Genomic DNA, 26,741 nt, shown 5'->3' on the forward strand with positions numbered 1-26,741 from the left:
TTGTTCCACTTGTAAGGTAGATACAATAGGAACATGCAATGTTGCTACATTAGAATACTGGTTACTGGCATTATCAGCATTAGAGTTTTTCTTGACCAGGAAACATCACAGAATAAATTGAGAAAAAATGGAAAGAAAATTTAGTTGAAATTAAAGTGTGAACAGAAAAATTCAATATAGGAAGAATATTTGAAAGAATCCATAGTTCTAGTGTGCAATCAGATCCTGATAAAATTTGCCAAAGATAATGATAATATTGTCAAGGGAGAAAATACAATAAAGCAGTAGATTAGGATATTTTAAATGCTATTCTTAACAATGGTTGGATCTTAACTATGTTAATCTTAACTGAGTTTTAAGCTTTGAGATTTCTTCAGGATTCAAGACAAAATGTATAAAAAAAAACAATTCAAGCATAAGATACAAACTTTGAGAGTCTGCACTATTAGAAAGAATAATGACAATTCAAGGTAAATGTTTATGATTCTGATAGAAAAGAAACCAATACATTGAGGTGAATTTTCTCAAAAAGTTTCCCTCAGTCTGCTGCCAAAACTTTGGCAGAAATCTTTTGAAAGGAAGATTTCTGTTACGGTTTTGCTGAAGTTATATCAGAGGAGTAGAAGAAGCTCTGAGCAAATTCACCTCAATAATCTTAAAAGAGGGTTTTATGTTTCTTTTCTTTGGGCCTGGACTTTCCAAATGCTTAGCTGGTCTTTTTGTTGTTTAATGGTATACTTTACAATTGTTCACGATTTATTGGCCTTGATTTCCTTTTGCACAGAATGTTACCAAATGTAAAATTGCAAACTTAACACTCCCTGATCGCCAATGTAAAAACATTGCCTGGTCAGCCACTAAACACATGAGTCCAAGTTAATGCTGAACCAAACGCAAAAAACTGCGGATGCTGGAAATGTAAAACATAAACAAAAATACCTGGAAAAACTCAGCAGGTCTGACAGCATCTGCGGAGAGGAACACAGTTAACGTTTCAAGTCCGTATGACTCTTCAACAGAACTGTTCTGTTGAAGAGTCATACAGACTCGAAATGTTAACTGTGTTCCTCTCTGCAGGTGCTGTCAGACCTGCTGAGTTTTTCCAGGTATTTTTGTTTTTTGTTTTTAATGCTGAACTACCTGACCTCAGCTGAGGTAGCAGTGGGGTGCTACAAGTCTAACTGGCTCAGGGCTATTAAGAAAAAAGTCAGTTCCTGTTCCTGATTACTATCCAGTGACCTCTACTGGAAAATGTACATATGCAGATATTGGTACAGGTACATGGCCTTAATGTTATGCATCAGCCCTCTGATGGATAGTTTGCTGTCACCTCCTGTCAAAGCTCAAGCCAAAGACAAACACTTGGAAAAGCAGCCTATGGCACTGTACTCTAGCTAAAGTCAGTAATGTTAAGAGAAGGCAAACATTGAAGAAAAAATAACAAGTGCACATTCCAATGATTACAGGATAATGAATACTTTGGAGTGATTGCTTTGGACATGAAGTGAAACTTTAGCTGTGCCTACTGCAGTGTGTCTTCATAATTTATGGCCTATAGTAACAAAAGACTGCTAAATACTTACCATGAAGGATTCATTAGGCAAATTAGTCCTTTTCTGCAGTGGAATTAAAGGAGGCCTCTCTCGTTTGTATGGTTGTTTATTTATTGCCCTTTGTAGAAGGATGGCCAAGAATATAGCCACAAATAGCAACCCAAGAATCGCCATGATTATAATGAACCACAATTCATTGTAGAATGGAGTATTTGATTGTAGTACTCCTGTTTTCTCCTCAACAATAGGTATTATAGAACCTTTAAAACAAATAAAAGACATGAACTTTCTTGCAAATCATTCAAACACACTTAGGGCTGGATATAATGCACCCTGTTGTGGCAGGAAACATAGAGGCCCCCGCGTCAGTCTCCCAGAGACAGGGGAGAACTTTCCCCAATTAAGACAGAAGGCAGAAGGGGCTGACCCCAGGTTCTAGGCTGCCTGCGGCAAGATGTCAATTAATTAATGAGCCAATTGACACCTATTATCCCTGAGGCCACTGCAATTTAGTGGTACCTCAGGGATTTAGCAGGGGTCGGACCTGCCAGCTGCCCGGGGGTGGGGGGTGGGGGGCCTCATCATCAGGCACTCTGTGCATATTCAAGGGACCCGGCATCAGGAAGGGTGGGGGCTAAAGAAAGCCAGCCCTTTGCTCCCCACTCCTGTAATCCCCACCCCATGACACCCATCCGACCCTTATTCACTTTTGGTCTGGGGTCCCAGGACTTTCCTAGGCCTCTGGTGGGTGCATTTCTGCCAGCAGCCACTGTTCCTACTGGTGAAGGCAGTGGTGAGTAGCTGCCAGCTCTGATTGGCTGGCAACTCTCAGCAGGTCGGACCTTCGCTGCCGAGGACCCCAATCCCGGGGGCGGCCTGAAGGACACTTGATTCCATTGATCTTCCCCCATGGAACTGAAGGGGGTTCCCCAGTGATTCTCCAATGGGTGGAAGAGAACCCTGTTGACCCCACAAAATCCAAAATCCAGTCCTTAGTTAATTTTTTTAAGGTCATGGGTAGAAAAAAAGACATACATTAATTGGAGATTCTTCCGTATGGTTCTCTTTTTTGAGAAATTGTTGGAAGAAATCCAGAGCCTTCTTATTGAATTAGCTGGTAATATCTACATGATAACTTGTATATAATTAATATTCATCTTATTCAGCTCATAATTATTTGCAAAGCTTCTTTTACATCTACATGACTCTGCTGTATGAAGTGACATGATGGACACTACTCCTATGTCTGCCTTCCACAGAGACAATTTAAAAGTACAGTTTTCATGATGTTAACATTTCTTAACTTTCAGAGGCCCTTTGATAATCCGTCTGTCACAGACCTCATAGTGGGTATTGTTTAATCTTACCTCTTGCATCCAAACATTCCGTTTTAAGGAAATGTTGGTCCGAGTCCTCCCTCACTCCTTTCTCACATGGACTGGCTGAGTGAGATCAGAGACACATGAAACTTTTAATGATTAGTCATGCAAAATTTGATGTATAAATTACACCTTTATGCATGCTCATGCATGTTGAAGTTGCCCTAAAATAGGGGTTGCTATTTAAATGGTTTTTACTGAAAGAAAGACTGCAAATTGGAGGACATTTTTTTACATGATGTGACACCAGGCATTACATTGCTGTGATTTGTACAGGCTCTCAACAAATTGGGAGCCAAACTGTGTTAAACCATGCTGAATTATTCTAAGTATGACTGATATTACTAGATTCACTCAGATTATAGTAATAATTGGCAGTTGTTGATATATTGTTTACATATGTGGCTTTATTACTTTTCTGTCTTTAACCTACATGGCTTCAGCTAATTTTAAAAAAATTACATGTTTGCTGGTAAGAACATTGAAAAATCACCTATGTGCAGGTGATTTAAATAAAGCAAATGTGGAACATACTTACCGACACCTGTTGCTGTGTTATATTTGATGATGGGGGTACTAGCACTTCCCATATCTGTTACACATGTAATTTTGAACAGAAAAGCTACAACAAACAACAAAATATAATTATAATTCCAGTTGAACTCAAATGTTTTACCACAACAGCAAAAAAACATACTCCCCTAGTGCTGTTGTGAAAACATCCATTGATAAATAGGAAGGTGTGGATGCATTGCTACAGGAAGTTACACTGAAAGTTGACTTATCTGAGGCACAACAGAGCACTCTTTGGGATGGTTAATAAAAATACTCTGTGATACAAACAGACAGGCATACTTTTTGCTTACAAATATCAAATTCCACACACGTTTCTTACAAATTATTGAAATATGAAAAATGAATGAATCTTCAGATAGGCTTCAATTTTGACATGGGCCAGGATTTTGCCCTCATCGGGCAGGCTCGGTGGATGCGGATGGGAGTGGTCAGGAAGCCGACCGCTGCCCGCGATTGGGGCCTGACCATCATTTCATGCTGGTGGGCCAATTAAAGCCCGTCCACCGTGAAACGTGCGTGGCAGTGCTCAGTGCTGCTTGTGTGGGGGGATGGGGAGGAGGGCAAGTGTGGAACTTCATGCATGCATGCAGGTGTGCACAGGAAAAGCTCCCTGAGGCATAGAGCTGCCTCAGGGAGATGAAGATTTTAAGGAATAAAAATAAAGAACTTTAAAATGTTACAAAACATGTCCCCTCATGTGATAGAGTCACATGTTATTAATGAAATGTTAAAATTTTAACTTAATTTTTAATACCTGTTGGAAACCTCATCACGCTTGTGGATGAGGCATTCTAAAAAATCCAAAGGCTGCTTGCCTTTTCCCTGTACGGGCAGACGGGCAGCAAAAAATCTAATTCAGTTATTACTTTAATGGCCTTAATAGGCTTTTTAATTGTCGGCGTGTGTGCTGCCGACTCATACACGACCCATCAACTGAAATATCGTGTGAGTGTGCGATGCCATTGGGACACTCACTCAAGATCATTGCGCATCATTTTATGCTTGTTTGGGTCAGGCACGTGCCCGCCTGATGAGCATAATATTCTGGTCCTGGATATTTATTTAGGTCCTCTTATAGACTGGCAAGTTTGGCATTCTGATCATGGAAATTGTAAATAGAGCTGTATACTGTGGCATTATCAGCAATGAGCCCCAATTCTGAACTCTATAATAGAGGGAAGATAACTGACAAAGCAGCTGAAGATGGTTGGAACCTCACTTCTTTTAGTCAGCTCTTGCATCTGTGGCTGGATCAAGTCTGTTATCTGGTCTGGAGAAGAGTGGTTCTGGTGGAAATCAAGCTGAGTGATAGGTTATTGATGAATCGGTCTCGCTTAATGGCACTGTATATGACACATCACCAGGGGGTATAGCGGTTCAAGAAGAAAATCCACCACCACCATTCCTTCCAACAGTTTACTGATGACTGGGGGGAAATTAATGGGACAGTAAAAGGCCGGGTTACATTTAAATACACTAACAAATTAAAAGTGATATAAAGAGGAAAGACGAACTTTACCTATAATACAGGGGTAAAGGGGAAAGGGGACAGAATTCCTTGGGATGATTATAAGAAAATGCAGAAATAAGTCAAAAGGGCGATAGAGAGGTAAAAGAGAGACCAGGAAAAAGCATAAAAGCAGTGTGTAAACATAACAAAGCATTCTTTCAGTTTATAGCAGCAAGATTGCAATCAGAGAAATAAAAGAAGAAAAGTATTTATCTTCATGCTCCTCCAGTCTCCACAGCTCACCTGAGGATTGCTACCAGCATGTGCCTGCCACCCTTGTTTTCCTCGACCCCCCTCCTCATGACCTACTTTAATGCCATTGCCAACGAGGCTGCCAGGCCAAATTAGGCCCATGGTGACTCGTAAGTTGCTCTATAAACTCAGAAGCCTTTCAATAATGTATAAACCTAAATGTGGTTTCTTGAATGATAACCATGAAAGAGCATCAACTGATTGAACTGTGAAGAGGAAAAACAGAACAGTTCTTGAACTAACTTTTATCAGATGTTCTTGGAATATGCAATCCACTGTCGAACCCACTGTACATCCGCAGGTTGTTCTCTGTCAGTACATACTCTTCCAGCTTTCCATTCAACTGGAATGTTTGACTCCAGTCCACATAAATTGTTGTCAAGTTGCTGGTTACACTGAATGGTGCTTTGTACTTGGGCACTGGGGAGAAAAACATGTTACATTACTGAAAGCAGTAACTAGATTTTTTAAATTCCTTTTGATTAGTTAACCTTGAGAGGCTCATAATACACAATATCAATCGTTTTTCTACATTTCCCCTTTCCATTTAAGGATATGAGTTGAAAAACATACAGCACAGTCCTTTTAAACCTATTAGAGATACACAATAAAGTGGTATGCTTTCTAAATAAGAGATGCCCACCAAGTATATTTAGGATGTAAGATGCATGAATATCTATTAATCCACCACAAACACAAGATGTGCTATAGAAGTCAACTGCTATGATGGCTATAACAATAACCCAGTTTATATGTGGATATAGAGGAGTTAATATTCAGGGTTAACAATTGGATATGGCCCATAGTGGGTGCAGGGATCACGATACACGATTACCCTCTGTCTAATGAAAGTGATGCAATTAGCACGCAAACTTCATTCTGCCAGCTCAACTCCATCATTGCAATACACAGCCCAATGTTAAACATGCTTCCGAGTGCACATTCAGTAGGGGACCCATGTGCATGTGAGGCTACCATGGGTTAAAGCTAGCCTGTACTTCTTAAATTCATCCCGCAATTCATAAAGGAAAGACAAATGCTGGCTGCAGTGGCTGTTGAAACTGTTTCTGAAAGTGTTTCTCACAAGGAAGCGAGAGAAGCAACAGAGGAACAGATCAGAGAAAGGGCTCCCAGGATTCTCTGATGCATGGCCAGAAAGAGAGATGCATATTTTCACAGGGGGCCATGGGACCCACCAGACACTCACTTTGCAAGGAATGGGAGTAGATAGCCATAGAGGTCATGCAAGAAGTCTGGTTCCAAAGATCTGGCTGTGGTGCTGCAAAAAGTTTAACTAGCTTGCATGAGTGGCCAAGGTTAGTGAATGTATTTTCAAATACCATCTGCTATCCAGTGCGCTGTCAAGCTCATGCATTGCTCAATGCACCACACCTCCATTACTTCCCATTAGCAATCCCTATGAATCAGGACTCATGCCTCATGTTCATATACCCACCTCACCCTCACAGACTAATTATTGCTGCAAGCACACACCACTACATGTCACAGCTTCCACATTCCTATTCATCCATGACATTGAAAATACATATCAACAGGCTCACTGACATTCGTCCTTCTCTCTTGCAGGACAAGGTGGCACATTTTAGGAGGTAGCAGTAGAGTATCCACAGGGGACAGGCATGACTACATTGCTTGAGCTGCTTGGAAGAGATGGTGTTCCACATCGTTGGTGTGGAAATCATTGAGGCAATCACTGGTGTCACTGAACCCATACAGGAAGATGGTGTGTTCCCACTTCATGCAACTTTTCAACTTTCACTTCATCTCATTCCACAATCTGGTATGAAGTATAAGTTCCACCCACCTCACTTTCTCTAACCCCAACCCTTACTTTCCGCATTTACGCTTTCAGATACCCAAGACCTGTTGCCTGGTCAGCCAGTGCAGTCTGATGATAAAGGGCAAGAAAAGCAGATGCCTGATGATGAAGAACTTACTTAATTTGGAGGTCATAGCTACCAGCTCAGATACCTACTTTGGAGGGTACTATAGAAGTGGGAACAGCTCATGGTGAGTCACTGGGCACAGTGAACTGCGGCCAAGCCATGGGGAAGGATAGCACGTAAGAACATAAGAATGCAAGAACATACGACCATACGAAATAGGAGCAGAAGTAGGCCACTTGGCTCCTCGAGCCTGCTCCGCCATTCAATAAGATCATGGCTGATCGGTTTGTGTTTTGAATTTCACATTCCCATATACCCCCGATAACCTTTGATTCCCTTGCCCAACAAGAATCTATCTATCGCTGCCTTAAAAATATTCAATGACCCCGCCTCCACCACCTTCTGAGGCAGAGAGTTCCAAAGTCGCACAACATTCTGAGAGGAAAAAAATTCTCCTGATCTCTGTCCTAAAAGGGCACCCCCTAATTTTAAAACAGTGCCCCTTAATTCTGGACTCACCTACCAAAGGAAACATCCTTTCCATGTCCATCTTGGCAATGCCATTCAGGATCTTATATACTCAATCAAGTCACCTCTCACTTTTCTAAACTCCAGTGGAAACAAGTCCAGTCTGTCTAACCTTTCCTCATAAGGCAACCCGCTCATTCCAGGAACTTGTGCCAACTCCCCAGAGGGTGAGGCTGTAGACACATTCCGTTGCAGTAGGCTTAGATGAAGACATTGTCGATGCGGCCTGCAGGAAAAGACAGATGGGACGGACACTTTAATACTTGGTGCATTGTCAGGCCTGCCAAGGAGCCTGTTGTCACTTAAAGTAGCACGGAGTAATCTGGCTCCAACCTAGCACAGAGCTTTGCCCGGAGTTTGGAGCCTATTCTTTCCAATGAGAACATTTGTAGATCTGGCCATGATACAGTGCAAGCAGAAGCCACACAACATCTCAGTGTTGCAAGTGAAGTTCAGATGGAGGTCATGAAATCTATGTTTTTGTCATGCAAGCCTAGCTTGGTGCCATACAGACTCAGGCTACTGCCATCATGGTTGCAGATACCAGTGCTCAAAGGGGTCTTTAGGCTCTCACAGTTGGCCAGGATTCTGTGCTCCAGCAGACTACTAGGATGGCTGAGATGCAACTCCTTCCCCCCGCCAGGGGAATGGCAGTGGCTCCTGGATGCATGAACCTGATGTTCTCTCTCAGGATCACTGAATTTGTGCTCCCACCACTGCCACTATGCCAGTTCTCCAGATGACCAGCTGAGACCGCTGTCACACATGCCAAGATGATGCAGTCAGAAGTCCCTCCCTCAAGGCCTAGAGCTGTTTGAAGGTGTCCGACAAGGTCAGTTGCAAACTCCTCCCTTGAAAATCAGCGGCCTTCTACCAGCCATGCTGCAGCCAGTGGGGTGGAACTGTACTGGAGCAGTAGGGCAGGCAAAGGCACTCGAAAAAAGGAAAGCACAAGGATTAATAGTACAATTTTGTATGTATTACTGGAAGTGCTGGATAAAGTCATTATGGATTTATATTTGTGCATATTTTATTTGAGTACTCAGGCCAAGAGGATGCTGTGATGGCCTGTAACAGAGGAATGGAAATGTGGGGAATTGTGGTGCAATGGTGATTTGGGAAGGGTTGCAGAGAACTGGAGTCTGATCAGTCATTCATGGACAAGCTGTCTGGAGGGATGATGTCTCGAATGCCTCCTCTCTCCCCTCCTTCCTCCTCCTCCTCCTCCTCCTCCTTAGGTGCTTGTTGAAGGTCTAGTGGCAAGGTCTGTACCCTTATGATCGCAGGTTGTGTAGGATTCAGATGGTCACCATGAATCCGGAACATGCTCTGGTGTGTATTGGAGAGCTCCATCTAAGCAACAGAACTATTGTCTGAGGTGTCTATAGTCAGCTCATAAAGTTCCTGGTTGCAGCATGGATCTCACTGTAGGAGTACTGTCCATGAGTGGTCAGGTTATGGATGGGAATCTCGGGCCATATGCAGAGAGGGTAAACCTGGTCATTGAGTAACCACTCACTGATTCAGCCTGGTGGCTCAAAGATGGCAGGAGCAGCTGACTGGCACAGGATAAAAGTAGGATAGTGGGCATTTAATGGCACGATGGTTTGAGTATGGTCACATGTCCCCATGCACCTGCAAAACCACATGCATGCAGTCAGTGGCTCCCTGGTACTCTAGCATGTCTGCTCTTTCTGATTCTCTCTTCTTGGAGACAAAATAATGAAGTCCCCTTTCTTGGCATATAGAACCTCGGTGACATCTCTGATGCAACAGCGCGTGACAAGCTGGGAGATATTGGCAATATTGCCAGAAGGACCTGGTGGCATAGAAATTGAGGGTCATGGCGACCTTGATGACCACTGCCATCCTCACCCTGCTCTATAGGTCCGTTTGGAGGAGATCACGCAGTTCTGTGACCAACTTGGTTAATCTTAGCCACTTTAGACAGTTATGAGAAATGCTTTCTGAAAACCCTGGGTCAGTATGATCTTCTGTTGAGAGGCCTTCTCCTCCTCCTCATTTGCACAGGTTCCTCTCTCAGCGGCATTTACTCCATTTTTTTGTCATGCTGGAGCCCAAATGCGACTACAACAATAGCCCCCATGGCTGAGGGCAGGCTTTCTGCTCATAGATCTTCAAAATCCATTCAGGTCTATGCAATGTTCCAGCACTACTTCCTTCTGGTTCCAACTACTTGTGTGAACTCGTCCAGCAACACAATACATAATAATGCCACTATGCAGCAGCAAAAGAAAGTCAAAAGGAAAGTTTTGTCATGACACCTTTAAATAGTGCTAATGGGGGAATTCCGCTTGCAGCTGAATACATGTTAAACTTAGCACTAGACACTGACTGACTTCCAGATCTACCCAGTCTGCATGCTTCCAGCGCACACATGACACACCCGTGCTACCATCCTTCCTAACATGGCAATCAGTGCAGGTCCCACTGGAAGTGACATCCTGTCATTTTATTCCCTCTGGGCTCCTGTAGTGTCAAAACCAGTGTCGCAAAGGAGCCCAATTTTGCGGCCTAATATTTTGGAGGCTGGAATATATCCTTCTAAGATGTCTCATGATCAAATACAGCACTTAAGCATTTAATGGGTTTGAGAGTTTAGATTTTTTGATGAAAAGAATTACCAAATTCTTATGGAAGGTGACTTTAGATCCATAAGAAACAACCATAATGTGCATATTAAGGATAAATGGTGATTAAAAAATAAAAGTGATACATAATGCATTGATATAGATATGAAATATGAACAAGTCAAAGCATCTTATGTAAATATTAAAATAAAATTTTATGAAACTCACTGACAAATTTTCCAGTATGCATTCTGCTCAAGTGGTGCTTAGAACCCAAACGCCCATACGAAACATTAACTTGGCATCCTATTTAATCTGGAGTTGACCTTCAAAATCCACATTACCTCCACCCTACCTTAGACTCTCCACCATTAGAAATCATTCTTTGAATGATTTTGTCACCTTTAGCGTTGATAGGGCCATTTTTGGTCACCCTGGTGAAAGTGACAAGAAATGGGCATAGCAAGAGCAACAACAGGAGGAGTCAGCGGGGGACCCAACTTCTAATTTCATGTGCCAGTGCAAAATGTGCTTGCTATAGTCAACTCACAAATTAGGATGTTTGAAATCAAGTATTGCTGCAGGTGTCTATGGCCTGCAGCAGCTTAAAGGGATAATGATTTCTTTTGGTGGCCAGAACAGAGAAACAAAAGTTTGGAGCTACAGGAAGGTGGTGGGGGCAAATGAGTGTTTCAGCAGCAGATGTTTTGAAATACAACTTTGGAAATTCCAGTGCAGCAGTTTGTGAGAAAGGGAAATTCTCTTCCTCTTGGATAATTTGCAGGACCCAGGGCAAATTAATAAAAGTCATAGCAGAAGTGGCACAATATGGGAATGTAAGGAACATTTTCTCCAGGATCTAACAACAGCCTATAAAGTATAGTAAGCTAACCATGAGTACTAAGACTGGATTCCATTTCACATCCCTCATTCTTCCTGCACAGTTTGCAAGCTCCATTTTTCCTTTTGCAGGATGTTCTCATGTCTGTCCACAAATCAGCAAGGAGAATTTCATTCACCTTCTTTCTACTTTAGCTCAACCCCTCAAAAGCTGCTACTGCCTTTACAACCATTTCTCTTTTGGCCACATTTGCTGCTTATTCACATTACTGAAAACTGGCTCATACGTAGTGAAGGCTAAAAGCCCATGCCCAAGGCACTTATTTTCCCAGTGAATATGCTGCAATGTGTTTGGTGATGTGTCTGCCAAAGCTGATTGGCTGGAGGTATGCGGAAACCACGAGCAGTGGATGTGAGGCTAGCAGCATTGGTAAGTATCTGAAGGTGAGTGGAGCATTTGAATGTTAGACATAAACTCTAACTGTTGATGGGTAATGCCCTTTGAAGTTGCATCCACTGACCTTGAACACTTGTATAAGGTCATGGAGGTTTTTTGGTCACTGCAATCAGATCCTTAGGGCTAAGCTCCTGGAATTGATCTCCATGGCCATTTCCTTTTCGCAGTCTGCGCCTTAAGGGCCTCCTGGTCCTCTGTGGAAGCATGGCATCCTTCCTTCTTTTCATTTCCAGCACTAAGGTCTCCAATGCTGCAGCAGAAACCTCGGGAGTCCTCTCTTTCCATTTGCTCCACTTTATCTTGCACCAAAGCCTTCCTGAGACTGCTCAAGCACCTGAATGCACCTCCCCTTTAAGAGGGGCAAGTTGCCTTTAAGAGGTGCAGGTTTGCTGTGCCATTATGCAAGCCAAGCACAAAACTGGGCGCCTGCTAAGTGTGTAGCCAGTCAACATTTTGTACTGGACTATGCATTACAATCATGGAGATGAGCAAGCATCATGATTTTTGTCACAAAACAAAAACAGAATTACCTGGAAAAACTCAGCAGGTCTGGCAGCATCGGCAGAGAAGAAAAGAGTTGACATTTCGAGTCCTCATGACCCTTTAACAGAACAGTTCTTCCTGGTAATTCTGTCTAACATTCAAATGCTCCACTCACCTTCAGATACTTACCAATGCTGCTAGCCTCACATCCACTGCTCGTGGTTTCCGCATACCTCCAGCCAATCAGCTTTGGTAGACACATCACCAAACACATTGCAGCATATTCACTGGGAAAATAAGTGCCTTGGGCATAGGCTTTTAGCCTTCACTACGTATGAGCCAGTTTTCAGTAATGTGAATAAGCAGCAAATGTGGCCGAGAGAGAAGTGATTGTGAAGGCAGTAGCAGAACAGTTCTGTGGAAGGGTCATGAGGACTCAAAACATCAACTCTTTTCTTCCCCGCCGATGCTGCCAGACCTGCTGAGTTTTTCCAGGTAATTCTGTTTCTGTTTTGGATATCCAGCATCCGCAGTTTTTTGTTTTTATCATGATTTTTGTGATTTTTTTTCCCTCATGGGACCAGGCATCATGATTCAAGCACCTGATTAAGTATCCCATTTCCAGCAAACCCCCACTTATAAATTAAGGAGTCATTTTTTTAGCATTATTAACAACAGTTTTCTAACCAGCAGCATTTAATAGATAAGAATTTAATTCAAATAGTATAAGTCCTTCAATAGTCACTGATGGGTTTGTTAAGCTGCCAATCCAGTATCTTCCCATTGTTCCATTTATCACAATGGGGCCCAAATAAACATGAAATATTATCATAATTTGCAAACCACTAAATTAGTTATGTGTATGTATATATATATATTATATACATAAGATATATTCACAACTAACACATTTAGCAAGACAGAAATTGTGTGGCCTATTTGATCTCCAATGGCTACAAAATTATCATGCCACTCACCTCTGAAATAATTTTTGTCTTAATCTTATTTTTCTAACAATTTTCAATGTAAAAAATTGTACTCTCCATGAACATTCTGGATGTTGTTTCAGGGACAATTATAGTTCTTGTTTTGAGGGTCTCCTGGGCCTTTTCAGCCCTAGGGTGGTGCAAACTCAGTGGTGGTGGGACTTCTGCCTGACCCAAAGCTAGGGTCCCTGACACTAGATGATTGGACATGGTCAAAGTCATAATCCATCATTTCAGTGGGCAATGTAGCTGGTACTTCCAACACTGCTGGATGATATGTTTTAGGTGCAGCACAGTGTGGCCAGCAATTCAGACAGAAGAGGAAATCTTAAATATTTTTTAAAAAGTAGTAATTCAATCTAGCACTTTGCCTAGTGAATGTATCACTCTGCAATTAAATATTTATCACCTCACCTATTCAGATCAAAGCACCATTCCACTGCTTTACAGCCCTCCACACGAGCAACACACCAGAGTTCAGAAGGCCCACCTGTGCTTTGGGGTGAATGACGATAATGTTCATCACATTATAATAAACTGTCCATATTTGGAGTAATTTCCAGTGGAAAAGGCAAGGAGCCAGAGGAACAGATTCACACATAATTTTCCTCATTCTGCTGCTGCATTACCCTAGAGTGCAGAGCAACATCCACCATATAATGTTCTACAAAATATACTTTCATTCATTTATCGAAATCTCAGATGCAAATAATCATATTTTTTAAAATAAGCAGCTGTAAGGGACAAAAATCTATATTTCTTAGGAGCACCAGCATCTGAAGTAGGTCCAAGTTGTCAATCCAAGCAATTAGTTCAATTTTATCGGAAAACCTTATATATGCCCCTTTAAGAGTGTTTTCAAGAGATCGACATTTAAAAAAGAAAGCAAAATCTAATGTGACACCAGCATCCTTTTGTTAGATTAAACTAGTCATTCATGTAGACAGGTCTCAGGCAGTATAACAAGCTACAGATGGTTTGATAGAGAGGAGGCTTTGAATGCTAGTTGGAGCACAAGATTTGATATTTTTGAGTTTATTGGAATAAAATGTAGCTGAATCAGCAAAATTTAGAATAGTGGCCTCATCTTTAATAGAAGGCATAGCACAATTCTCATTTGACCCCAATCTATATCAAAAGTCAGTTCCACATCATTATATGTCAATCATCAAGTACAAATTTCCAATTTTTCACAATAAAATTCTGATATATGTGCATCAGCAATATAAAAAAGTGCATGCATCCTGTTGCAACATGTATTATTTATAAACTGCTTGATATGTGTATCACTATCACATCTATGGGGGGATCAAGTGTAACAGAACATTATTATTCCACTTGACCAGTTGAATTATACTTACTCTCTTTCTGTGTAGTAAGGGTAATCCACTCGGAGGCTGTGCTGCCTACTGAGTTGTAGCTTATTATTTTAAGGTTATAACTTGTGTAAGGCTGAAGGTCTGTCAAATTGAAGCTCTGGCCTTTTCCGGTGTATACAACTTTAATGGATTCAGCAGTACAAGACTGTGCTATTGGTTGCATTGGCTGAGGGCAGGGAGTGAGCATCTGCAGCTCATAGCTGTAAACATAAAGAAGTTCAATAAAATGAAATGATATTTAGATACTTTAAGGTATTGTAAATATTATAGTTTAAGAAAATATGTAAAAGCAAGATAAAAATTCAAATTTAACGTTTCACAGTATTAGTAGATGATATTTATTACTTATGACATTACTTTCTCTACTTTTCGAATGGATGCATTGATCCATTTAAACATACTAATATCTCTGTTAAAATATTGGACTGAGGAATGCTGTATAGATAGGTTAATCTTTTGTACCTGAATAAAACAAAACATATTTTCTAGGCTGAAACTCTTGAAGTTTGAGATTACAGGCTATATTTTTCTCTCTTTGCACATTACCTTGAGGAAATTTAGCTGGTCGGGGGGAAGAGGGGAAATCACAGGTAAGTTACAGAGTTCACCCTCTTTTCCTCAGTGTGTTGTACCCAAGAAGCAAAATTTTAAATAATTCATACTTTTCTCAAATGTGGGTTTAAACCATTCTATGTTGTCACATAAGAAATCCTAAATTACATTCAGATTATATTAGATGCAGTCTAGCGAGAACTGTTTCTTAAATATCTTAAAGCAATTAGTGTAACTCTTACCTTTGAATGTGACCATTAGGTGACTGTGGAGCATCCCATTGCAAATTAGCACTCATTGATTTTATATTCTGAGCCAGCGGAGGAGGCTGATTGGCAGGAGCTGATGAGTGAGTAGCAAGCTTTGCCACAGGTCCTTTGCTACAGCACTTAAAACAAGTGCATGCCTCTACACCAATGGAATAGTTAGTAAAGGGCTCTAGTCCATGAATAGTTTGCTGTGTTAATGTTCCTTCAGAAAGCTGTCAGCAAAGCAAAAAAAAAAGATGTTTATATATTTTGATACCATGTCATCTTTGAACAAAATTAAAAAGCTGACATAAGTAACAAGCAATCTATTTTTACTGATGTAGGTTGGCTGATTTTACTTAATATATCAAGTACACACTTGCAGGATATCACCAGGATATCATGGTACATTATTAAGTCTTTTCAAAATCATCCATAGAGACAAGCTGAGTTGTACCAAGGACCAAATCTCTCAGCTGATTGTTTTAATTGAGATGGCCGATCTCAATGCTGGGAAAAGACAAAGTGATCTATTTCATAGTTTTACAGAAAATGGTGCCCTGGCACACTTGTGCTTCAGATCAACATGAATTTCATCCTTTAAATACAATACAGGTTTTAAGGAATAGGATCAGTTTGAGATACATGAATAGAACATAAGCTTTATATTCACCATCTCTGATTTACTCACAGTATGTTGTACTAGTAATGTGTGGCTGGTCAGTAATTGGTATTTTATTTAACAGCATAAAGCACTATCTTGTGTTGCTGGTGAATAAATATGAATAAGCTCAGCTGGAACGCTGGAATAGCACTCAAAGCAAATTGACCCCTCCCAACTGTTTTTCAGTGAATGAGGGAAAAGGGGCTGGATTTGACATTTACAAGATCGAAACCTGTTTTGTTTTGTGTAAACAGCTCATTAGGTAAGCACTTAAACAGCCTTCTGAGGTGGGACGTGGATGATCTGCAGCAATGGCAACACACAATGAATAGAATTTTGATGGACCTACACCAATGTATAAAATTAACTTATCAGGGCCAGAGAGGTTTTTCATCTGGAATCATCACTTTAATATTCCTAACTGTACAAGCCCCACTTTTTTCATCTGCTCTTCGAGTGAGGATAGTGTGTAATGAGCCTAAGTTTACACTATCACAGTGATTTCTGTGCAGATCCTTTCTGTAAAGACTGCCGAAACACAGCCTGTGGAGGACCATCGCATCACTGACAGTAACTTCTGGATTTCTGCACTTAACTGCACATGTATGGATGCCAGAAGTAGCTGTCAGGTTTACCCTGTATTAACAGTGAGCGCTGACAGCCTCATTGTTATTAGTACAGCATAATCTGGTCATTAAATTGAGAACTATGGTGCATATCAAAGAATGTTTACTGCTGCTCTCTGGCAAGTGACAGAGAAGTACAGCATTGCTTTGATAGATAAATAAATGGGCATTCAATTTGAATGAGGTTGGTTAAGGGAGGACTGTTCAATTTGGCACTTCAGGGTGCACTTCCCAGAGAAACTAGTGCACCGCTCTTGAGAGGAACTGGTAATCGGGCTCATTACTTTGTGCACTATTAGTAAGACCTGGGAACAGATGCAGAAAAGACATCACACTTGAAAGGAACTGACAAGCAAACAGTACTCGGCAATGCCATATATTTGATGAATGGTCCAAAGATTGCAGTTGCAATGTGTTGCCTGTTCCACATATGCTCCTCATCCATGCCAATCCTCACATGATGCATCTTGTTTATTAATTCTTACATGCACCCAAATCTCTGGAGGGCACAGTTTTCTGAATCTAATTTAGAATGGTCATGTCTTTCAATGTCAGAACATCTCAAGTTATTTTAGAACAATCTAGCTGCATGATGCACAGTGATTTACCAACAGTCAGGTTGACAATATTTTGAAAATGATTTGTGTTAAAGAGTATGAAGAGTATGCGATGAAGAGACGTCCCCATTGACTTGACCAAGAAGCTCCAATAGGAGTTCTGAATCCAGCTGTTTGTGTAATTGTGGGTCTACATGTCTTGTCTTAAAAACAGGTAGATCTCTCTCTGAGAATCTTCTGGAAAACATTATTATTTAGCTTCCTGGGGATCATGTTATGATCCTGTAAAGACAGATATCTTTTAAAAAGAGGTTTCATGTTCTAAGACTTCTGCCATAAAAGACACACTAAAAGCAACACCAATTAAACATTACTTAGTAGGTAGTTAATACACTAAACAACAGAAAAGATACTCCCCTTGACTTCCCAAAATAACCAAAAACCCCATGCTGCATTTATAAATTACACTGCATTCTCTGCAGAATTGTTCAAAGTTACTCCCAGCATCTAACAGGCTTCCACCTCTCTGTTTCATTGAGTTGCAATGTCCAGTGCCCGTTGAAAGTCATTTCCCTTAGTCTTCTGAGAATCCCTGAATCTACTTTCAGTAGCAATTCCCACTCTGGTAACTCCCTCTCCTGGCCATGCCTGGACAAATCTGCCAATGTCCTTAAATTTCCATAGGTCCTGTCTCCTTGACCAGAAAATGAGCTTTCATCAGCATTCTGTCTGGTAGTCAACAGAGAACAGCCTTTTTCACTGCTGTTCAGAACAGCTGCTGTACCGCTGTCTCTCTCTCATCTCTGGGGCTTTCTCTCTCCCTCTCTCTCTCTCTCTCTCTCTATTCAGGGTCTCTGAATCAGACTGTCTGAGAGTCTGTAGGTCCGCAATAGCAAGACCAGGTGCTCCTTCCTTTGTGTTCAGATATGAAAACTGGCACTTATGTTTCAATAGGACTTGACCTAGATCCCTGGTCCCCATGGCAACCAGGTCACATCAGCTTGTCATCAGGCAGAACTAGTAGGAGATAACCTGACCGTCTCCATTTCTCTATTTTACCTTCAATTAAAAGAGACAGTTTAAAACATAACCATCTTATAAAACCTCACACTTGTAGCAAGTTTTAAAAGTGATGTTCATCCTAACAGTGGTGGTTGTGGCTGGTAGGTGACAAAAAGAGAAAAACTAAAGAAAAGGATACAAAACAATGCAAAATAAAGCACATTCAACTAAAATAACTGAAACAAGAAATGCTGCATAGACAGTTTAAGAAAGCTAGGAAATGTCTTCCTGCTTGTGCATCTGTGGCAGACTTCTTTTAACAGCACAATCCCATGACATTCCATCCATAGCCCAAAGCATCAGAAAACTGGGCTGAGACAACCCAGTTTACAAATTTCTGACCCTTTAATAAGGCCTGAACCACTGAGCAACATGAGCTTTCTGCTCCATGAAGGACTGAATGGTTTGTTTCTATGTTGTAACATTCTATAACTACAGCCTCACCAAACTGCATCAGTGAAATGTTATTTGAAAATATGTTATCACTGTAAAACTAGTTATGGATATGATTTACAGCAGATATATTGCATGTCACTAATTAACAGACCAGCACACGTTTTGAAAATGCATACAGACACCTTTTGCTAGTTAATTCACATCTGGAATTGAACAGCTGAAGCAGTTGGCTATTGCCTTCTGATGTCAAATGCTTTCACTATTTATTGCTTTTTGTCCTGATAATACCGATTGAATACAGTTCTTTGTGCACTGACAGATGGCTTAGCCAAAATATAATAAAACATATTGCAACTGTAATTTCCTTGCAGAATCATCACACTATTTACCACGGGCTCAAAAGTGACCTCTTGTGTGCAATAATGGCCTCAGACTTCAACTGGTGACATTAGAGTATAATGATTGCTACTGCAGTAACCTTGAGGGAAGTATCACTGCATCACAACAAACCATAAATTGTCTTTTAATGAATAAGAAGCATGTCATGTTGGTGAACAGTGCATGGAAACAGATCGTTTGTGTGTCCTGACCAGGGAATCTATTGGTTATGGGCATTGACTGAAACCCGTGGTAACACAATTTATTAGCTGACACGTGCTTAATAATGAAATCTAAGATGACTCAGGTCACTGCTTGTATGAACACCAAGGCAAAAGCACCTATGTCAAGAAAGGAATACAATATTTATGTTGTTATAACGCAAGACATTGGGAATAATAGTTGTTTGGGCAGCATTGATAAAAATAATTTCCAAAGCTGGTGGCGAACACTAAAGGGTAAAAATGTCCCTTCACAACTTACAAGATTCACCCACTCTTAAACATAGCTGTTATTACACCAAATACAAACAAAGTTTTCATCTAAGATGAAATAAATTTGATGTATTGAGAAATACCGTCTCGGTGGTCATAGACATTGGCAGTGTTCTTTCCAGCAAATGCCAAACTGGTTTCTAATCCAGTGTTACATAAAGAAATTTGAGCTGCTTTTGACATCATATTCACCTATTCTGCTCAGAATGCTGAGAAGATAGAACCCACTCTAACTGCTTTTGCAATCGCCTGGATTCTAATCAGATTTCAATTTGACTATGGGTGTCCATCCATTCATCTAAAACTTTTGTTTTTAGCACTAATTCCAATTTAGTTATTGTGCTTTCACTATTATACTACTACTGGCAACTTCATCCACAGACATGATGCCAGCTTCCATATGTGCACTTTCAACACTCAGCTCTATCTCTTTATTATTCATTCATTCATGGGATGTGGATGTTGCTGGCTAGGCCATCATTTATTGCTTATCCATAATTGCCCTGGTTCAGAAGGTATTTACGAGTCAACCACATTGCTGTGGGTCTGGAGTCACATGTAGGCCAGATCAGGTAAGGGCAGCAGACCCCTTCTCTTCATGACATTAGTGAACCAGATGAGTATTTACAACAATGGTTTCATGGTCATCATCAGACTTTTAATTTGAGATTTTTATTGAATTCAGATTTCACCATCTGCTATGGTGGGATTCAAACCCAAATCCTAAGAGAATTACCCTGGGTCTTGTGGAATACTAGTCCAATGAAAATATCAGTTTGCCACCACCTCCCTCTTATCTCTCTACTTTTCCACCACCTCTCTTAAATCCTCCACTGTCCATGTGTCCATGTGTTGTGAGACTGCTTGCCCAACATCTAGGCTTGGATTAAATGGTGGAAGGTTGTGGGGTGGGCACCTGCTGTATTTTATGTGCATGGCCTGACCAAAAGTACATGAGGTGAAGGCACATAAATGCAGCCCATTGATAGGTATGAGTGGATCCCATTAACCTTCCATTGGAGTATAATAGTTTTCCTCATTTAAACTAGACGGGGTGAATCTCAAGATATCAAATGACAAAAAAGGATGATTGAAAAGTTAAAGTTCACCCAAGAACCAAACTCCTGGAAACGTAACTACAAGAAACCTCACAGCTTACTGAGAATCCTTCACTTCACCAGACCTTCACTTCAACCAAGGCACCACTTCATTCAAGAAACGACAGGTCAGCCAAGGAAGAGACTGAGATACCAATAAGCAGTATATTACCTTCATCTGTATCTAATCTGTGTGTGTGTGAGAGATGAGTGAGTGAATCATCGCATCAAATTTGGGTTAACATTATGACAATAAATAACCTTCTTTATTTTTAAATATTTAATTAGGACACTCACTCTGAGGGTAAGAAAACACTCAACCACTTACATACAAACATGCTGCCCATGACCAGTTAAAGAAATCACATAAGGCAGGATTTTGTCCTTGTTGGGTGGGTGGGCTGAGCAGGGGCAGGGGCTTATCGGCCACCGGGTCCAATGGCAACCCAGCAGCCAGTTTAAAAACAGCCCAGGCAGCCCCAGAAAGGCTACCAGGGAAGGACGTCTGTCTGCCGTTGTGAAGATGGACTCGAGTGCGGCAGCAAATGCCAGGTGGGAGGGTAGGTTAGGTGGGCACTCAGTCCCCCTGCTTTTCTGGTGAGTGCCTTGCTGACCTCCTGGAGGAGGTGGCTGCCAGGAGGGACACCCCTGTCCCCAGAGATAGGAGAAGGAGGCCTCCACACCTTGTCAAAAGGGCATGGGAGGAGGTGGCAGCCCTGGTGAGCAGCCACGATATGGTGTGGTGCACATGGCTGCAGTGCCGGAAGAGTTTCAATGACCTGCTGCACTCAGGAAGGGTGAGTACCGTGTTGGCAAGGATCAGTGTGCAGAAGTGTTAAGGTGTGGCCATTCCACCGTAGACCTCAGGGGTGCTAGAGTCTGAGTGCCAACTGTCAATGATGCCAGAGCTGGCCAAGGGGGCGAGCCTTGTTTGCTTAGACTGAGTGCTTTGTGGCTCGAAGGCCACAACTCAGATGAGCCCTGCCAGGTGCTCCTCAGATGGGGTTGGCCAGGCTGCAATGGCGCTGCAGGTAGAGAGTGGACTAATCAATGCTCCTCTGTCCATTCAGGAGAAGACAAACCATAACCAAGCCAAGAGAGCACATATGGGCAGAGTACAGCTCAACCTCCTGCTGCTCTCCCAATTCGAACAAGATGCCTTGGAGCTGGAGAGCCGGCATGCTCCCCGTACAACCGGGTGTGGAGAGGCGGGTGTGCCAGACGAAGGTGAATGTGCAGTGCACAGAGGTGAGACTTTCGGATTGTGCAACCATTCTAGTGTAGTATCTTCATTGATGTGAGCCTTGAACCTGGAGACCTCATTGATCATTGAAAGACGAGGGCAGCATGATGCAGATCTCCATTGTTTCACTAGGGTACCTGGCATGCACAGTGACAGTGTGATGATTTTAACTAATGACATTTCCTTCTTCTCTCTTTTAGGTTTGCCAGCAGGTGTCCGATCTGTAGACCCTGAAGGGCCACCCCTGACACCGAAGGACCACCAGGCGTTATTTTCACCTGCGTCACATCCGCTCTCTGAAGCAGGCACCAGCGCAGATACCAGCACCTCGGTGGGCATTAGATCAGCGGCTAGTATCTTGGTGCACAATGGTCAGGGCACTTCACAGTCGCTTGAGATGCAGGCGGAGGCAGAGAGTGACCAGGGCATCGGCAGTCAGAGGACTGCTGGGAACCAGGATGATGCTCAGTCAAAGGCTGATGATGAGCCTCTGGAGTTGTACATTAGGCAGCAGATGCTGGATGTCCAGCGAAATGTGCAGGAGGATCTGGCAGAGATCTATGAAGGTATGCGTGCCATGGTCTCCGTGATGGAGGAGTCCATTTGGAGTGTGAGCACCGTGCTGACCGTCATGGCCAAGTGCACTGCCTCCCCCACAGAGAGAGTGGCAACTCTCATGGAGAGGCAGCTCCAGGGGCAGAATCAGGTGTTCCTGGGACTGCACTCAGACCTGCAATTCCTCACACAGGCACTGAACTCAGGTGGTCAGTGTCAGTGTGGAAGTTGGATGAGACACCCAGTATCCCAGCTAGGTGCCTGTCCATCAATGGTGTGCAGGGAGGTCTTCCCTTGCCAGTGCTGGACACCAGGGCCCAGCTAAGCCCCATGCAGATGATGAGCCTCTGGATTCGGCCATAAGAGACATGTTGGAGATGTAGCGACAAACAGGGGAACATCAGGCAGAGCTGCCAGAGGCCTTGCACAGACTGGACTGAAGGCTGGATGAGTCCATCCACGTTCTGACTGATATCATGGCTCCAGCTTGCGAGCACTTGACTGCCTCCATGGAAAGGGTGGTGGTCGCCTTGGAGACCCAGGCATAGCAGAACACACAGTGGCTGCCGGATAGGTGCTCAGACCTGCACTCTGTCACTCTAGCCGTGGGTGCAGTGCAGCAATGCTAGGTGAGAGGGGGACAGGGCACCTCAACCTCCCTTCAGGTTCCCCTTCTCCTCAAGCAGTCAGGGGAGTGCCATTGGGCACCCACAAGGAGGAGGAGCACCAGCCTGTCACCCAGGGGGATACATCCCAGGACACTTCAAGGGTGCCCTGCTGCTCCACCTTCCCTCTTCTAGTGACCCCATCATTTCCAGTAGGTCAGCCTGAGGAGAGTGCACCAGCACATGACCAGGTGACGCTTAGCAAGCCGGGGCCCTCTAGGCCTCGGGCCATCAGAGGATGCTCGCCAAAGTCATCACAGTCAACCGGGCAAAGCAGTCAGCAGGCTGCCTCCACCTCAGCTGCGGATGTGGGGGCTACACCTCAAAGTAATGGTAGGCAAAGAAAGATTTAGATGTATTGTAGACACAGGTTGCACAGATGTACAGCCAGTGTATATAGTTTTGGCACTTGTAAACATATGTTCACTTGCATTCTTTGGAAGTTTCCATCTTGCTGCTAGTTGGGCATCTAAGGGTCTAGAATGTGGGCCCCCAGCAGAGTATGATAATGGACTCCTGTAGATTCACTACTCTCACATTATCAACATAGTGATTACTCAATAATCCCACATGTGCATGATTAAGCAGTGGCCCATCTCGGCCAGAGGTATCCAGAGCACCATCCACCTTATGCCACCAGTTGAACTGGCCAAACATGCCGTCTCCGAAGGAACGAAAGCTGCCACCCAATATACCAACTCTGTTCAGGTCAATCATTCTAAAGATTATTAAGCACTGGCCATCATTTGAGAGTGTGCTGCCTCGCCACACATCATGCAAGCCATTATTTGCAGCTCACCAGGTTCTGATACCTGAAAATTCAATGAGGTCATTGCATCTCCTGTGCTGTTGCCCTGAAGTAAGATGTGGGTGGATGTGAGGTGTACTCAAGGGGGGTTAAATCTGCTGTGTGAGTGGCAAGGGACACAGTAAATGCAGTTTCAGGGCTGAGAGAGTGAAGCTCCACATTATCTTCCTTTCAACAGAAAACCATAGGCTTCCCTACATTTCTGGAGAAAGCTGTGGTGGACACATCAAATCGTTAATTAGTGATTCCTTAGTGATTTGTCATTTTGAGCTTACATGCACGTGAAGGCTGCAAGTAAGGAGGCAACTGGCATGTTAGCCTTGACTGAAAGAGAGATTTGAGCATAGGATTTAAGAAGTGTGTGTGCAGTTGCCTGAAGCATTTCTCAGACCTCACATGGAGGTCTCCTTATCAAGAATGGTAGTAGACCTTGCATAAAAGGTTTGCAACCAAAGTGCATCCGATATCATTGAACGAATGGAGTTTTAGTGCATGAGGGGAAAGAGTAGAATGAACCTGTATGCTGGACCATGCCGAGGAATGTGAAGTTATCCATGTAAAGCATCAGCAGCTCTAATAGGGCTCTTAAGGGTCCATGCAGGAAAGATGTTTACCTTGGCTGGGTGTCCACAATGATGGATCACATCTTGCAATAATACTAAGACTATCTAGGACTGAGGCTTATAATTCTCTCTGCGATTGGAGGGTCCGGAGTGGTTGTACCTCAGCAACCCATATTGCAGGTGAGGCACTCTCCGTGAGTGGATTCCAGAGTTACCTCAAAACTTCTCAGCATGATAAGGATGTCAAAAGATATGGGTTTAATATGGGTGAGTGGCGATCAGGGGGCAGGAACATGATCCTCCCTCATCAGTCTGAATGGAGGGGGTGACCTCAAGAGGCCAAATGGTGTTCTCATGCTGCTGTTTCCTGTGGACCCATCGATCTGTTTCGGCCTGAAAGAGCTCTCTGTCAGATTTGCTCTCCTTTGGGAGTAGGTGCGAGGGTGATATGAGTGCATCCCTGCCATAGTTAGATTTGATATTGCTTTCAAGTTGCCATGCACATGGACTTTGTGAGGGCATGGGTGAAATCACCATTTTACATACAGATGCATGTGGTTGCGGGAGAACACTGGAGTGCTGTGCGTGTTCTAATGAGCTCACTTAGTGTCAGACCTCTGCATATTAGCATAGTTTGACACATGCAAAGGATCAAACCACCTAAAGGGCAGAAGGTAACTAGAACAATTTTATTCAGCTATCATAAATCAAGGAACATTAGAGAAAAGTATAATTTCTGTAACCAAAAAGGAGCTGGGGCCTTCCGGCCAGCAGAGGATAGAAAACTAATACATTAAAGAAATATGTTGGCAGTTTACTCTGCCTGGAATCTGTTAGCTATCAGATTGTCACAGGCCTGTCGCCTGGAAGGAAGCAGTGGCAAAGAAGTTTAAGCTGGCAGTGACCTTCAATGTCACAGACATGGAATTCCATCCAAGCCCTTGCAGCCGCAGGTTGTCACGGAGATGCTGGTAGATGCGTGCTACCACATTCTGGGACATCCGAAGGCACCTCCGGCACACCTTTTCACTTATCTGTAGATAGCTGCACCAACTGCGATACGCCCATGGTCAGGCTATTGTTTGCCTGTTTGCCAGCATCCTGACCTTCTTAAGGCCCCTCTGCCATTTGCTGCTCAGGTCCTTGTTCCTCTTAGCCTTGTGCCAACCTGCGGATACAGAACTGCAAATGCCCACTGAAGCGCCTAATGTTCAGGCAACTCCAGAAAAGGAGGTACCTGACAAAGAATCTGAACTTGTGGAGCTGCGACATTCCACACGTACCAGGACACCACCTGAAAGACTGAACTTGTAAATTCCTCACCCAGAGTAAATATTTTGTTGTCTTGAAAAATATGTACTTGTAAATATGTGTATAGCCGAGTTAAAGGGGGAGGAATGTAGTAATTATAGTTTTATTTAGTGTGTAATGTACCTTTAAGAATAATATTTGTTAGGGAAGATCACATGATCTGTAGTAACCAATAGGAGAGTAGCACAGGCTACCTTAGGAAGCAGTGTAGGATGGAGTTGGAGTTGAAAGCACACCTGTAGTTGCCGCTCAGTATATTGTAAATAAAGTTAATAGCCAGAATTTTACAGGTCATTGGGTGGGCTAGATGGGGATGAATGGGAGCGGCTGTGAAACAGACCGTCGTACGCAATCGGGCCATGACTGCTATTTCACACTGGCTGGCAAATTAACAGCCAGCCAGCCAGTGTGAAACATGCAATGAGGAGCTCAGCACTGCCAGGGTAGGGGTGCACTCAGTAAAAGCTCCCTGAGGCACAGAGCTGCCTCAGGGAGCTGAAGATTTTTAAAATAAAAAATAAATAAATTAGAAATGTTAAAAACATATCCCCTTGTGACTCTGTCACATGGGCAGGGACATGTTAGAGATGAGTTTGAAAAGTTTATAATTTTTTTTTAAACACTTTGCCAAAAATGCAAAGGACGCTTGGCCTTTTCACCTGCCCGCCAAGCGAACGGTTGGACAGGCATCGAAAAATTTCAATCAATTAGTTCATCAAGGTCCTTAATAGTCTGCTGAATTGTCGGCAGACACACTGCCAACTCTCGCGCGCCCACCGACTCAAATATTGCACAAGTGCATGATGACATTGGGATGCTCGCCCGACATCATCAAGCATCATTTTACGCTTGTTCAGGTCTGGTGAAGCCCACCCATCGAGCCAAAAATTCTGCTCATTGTTCAACTCTATTACTAGTAGTACAACTCGGCCACCCAACAACTGATTCTACATTTTGATTGTCTGAACCAAGATCATTTCTCGCTACTGAACTTCAGAAGATTATAAGAAAAATATAAAAATATAAAATAAAAATAAATAATTATTGAACAACTTTTTATGGAATTAGGTATCTATGTTGT

General features: G+C 42.7%; 1 protein-coding gene across 1 annotated transcript in view; it reads right to left on the reverse strand.

The window, feature by feature from the left end:
• Positions 1-26,741, reverse strand: part of ush2a (Usher syndrome 2A (autosomal recessive, mild)) — a 1,196,697-nt gene that overhangs the window by 8,168 nt on the left and 1,161,788 nt on the right. The window contains exons 65-69 of the mRNA XM_041207243.1: positions 15,236-15,474; positions 14,424-14,641; positions 5,514-5,690; positions 3,471-3,554; positions 1,584-1,813 (exon numbers count right to left, since the gene is read on the reverse strand). Of these exons, the coding sequence (XP_041063177.1) occupies positions 1,584-1,813; positions 3,471-3,554; positions 5,514-5,690; positions 14,424-14,641; positions 15,236-15,474 (948 nt within the window). The remainder of the gene's footprint in view (positions 1-1,583; positions 1,814-3,470; positions 3,555-5,513; positions 5,691-14,423; positions 14,642-15,235; positions 15,475-26,741) is intronic.

Source organism: Carcharodon carcharias, chromosome 2 (assembly GCF_017639515.1).
Source record: "Carcharodon carcharias isolate sCarCar2 chromosome 2, sCarCar2.pri, whole genome shotgun sequence".
Classification (NCBI taxonomy): domain Eukaryota; kingdom Metazoa; phylum Chordata; class Chondrichthyes; order Lamniformes; family Lamnidae; genus Carcharodon; species Carcharodon carcharias.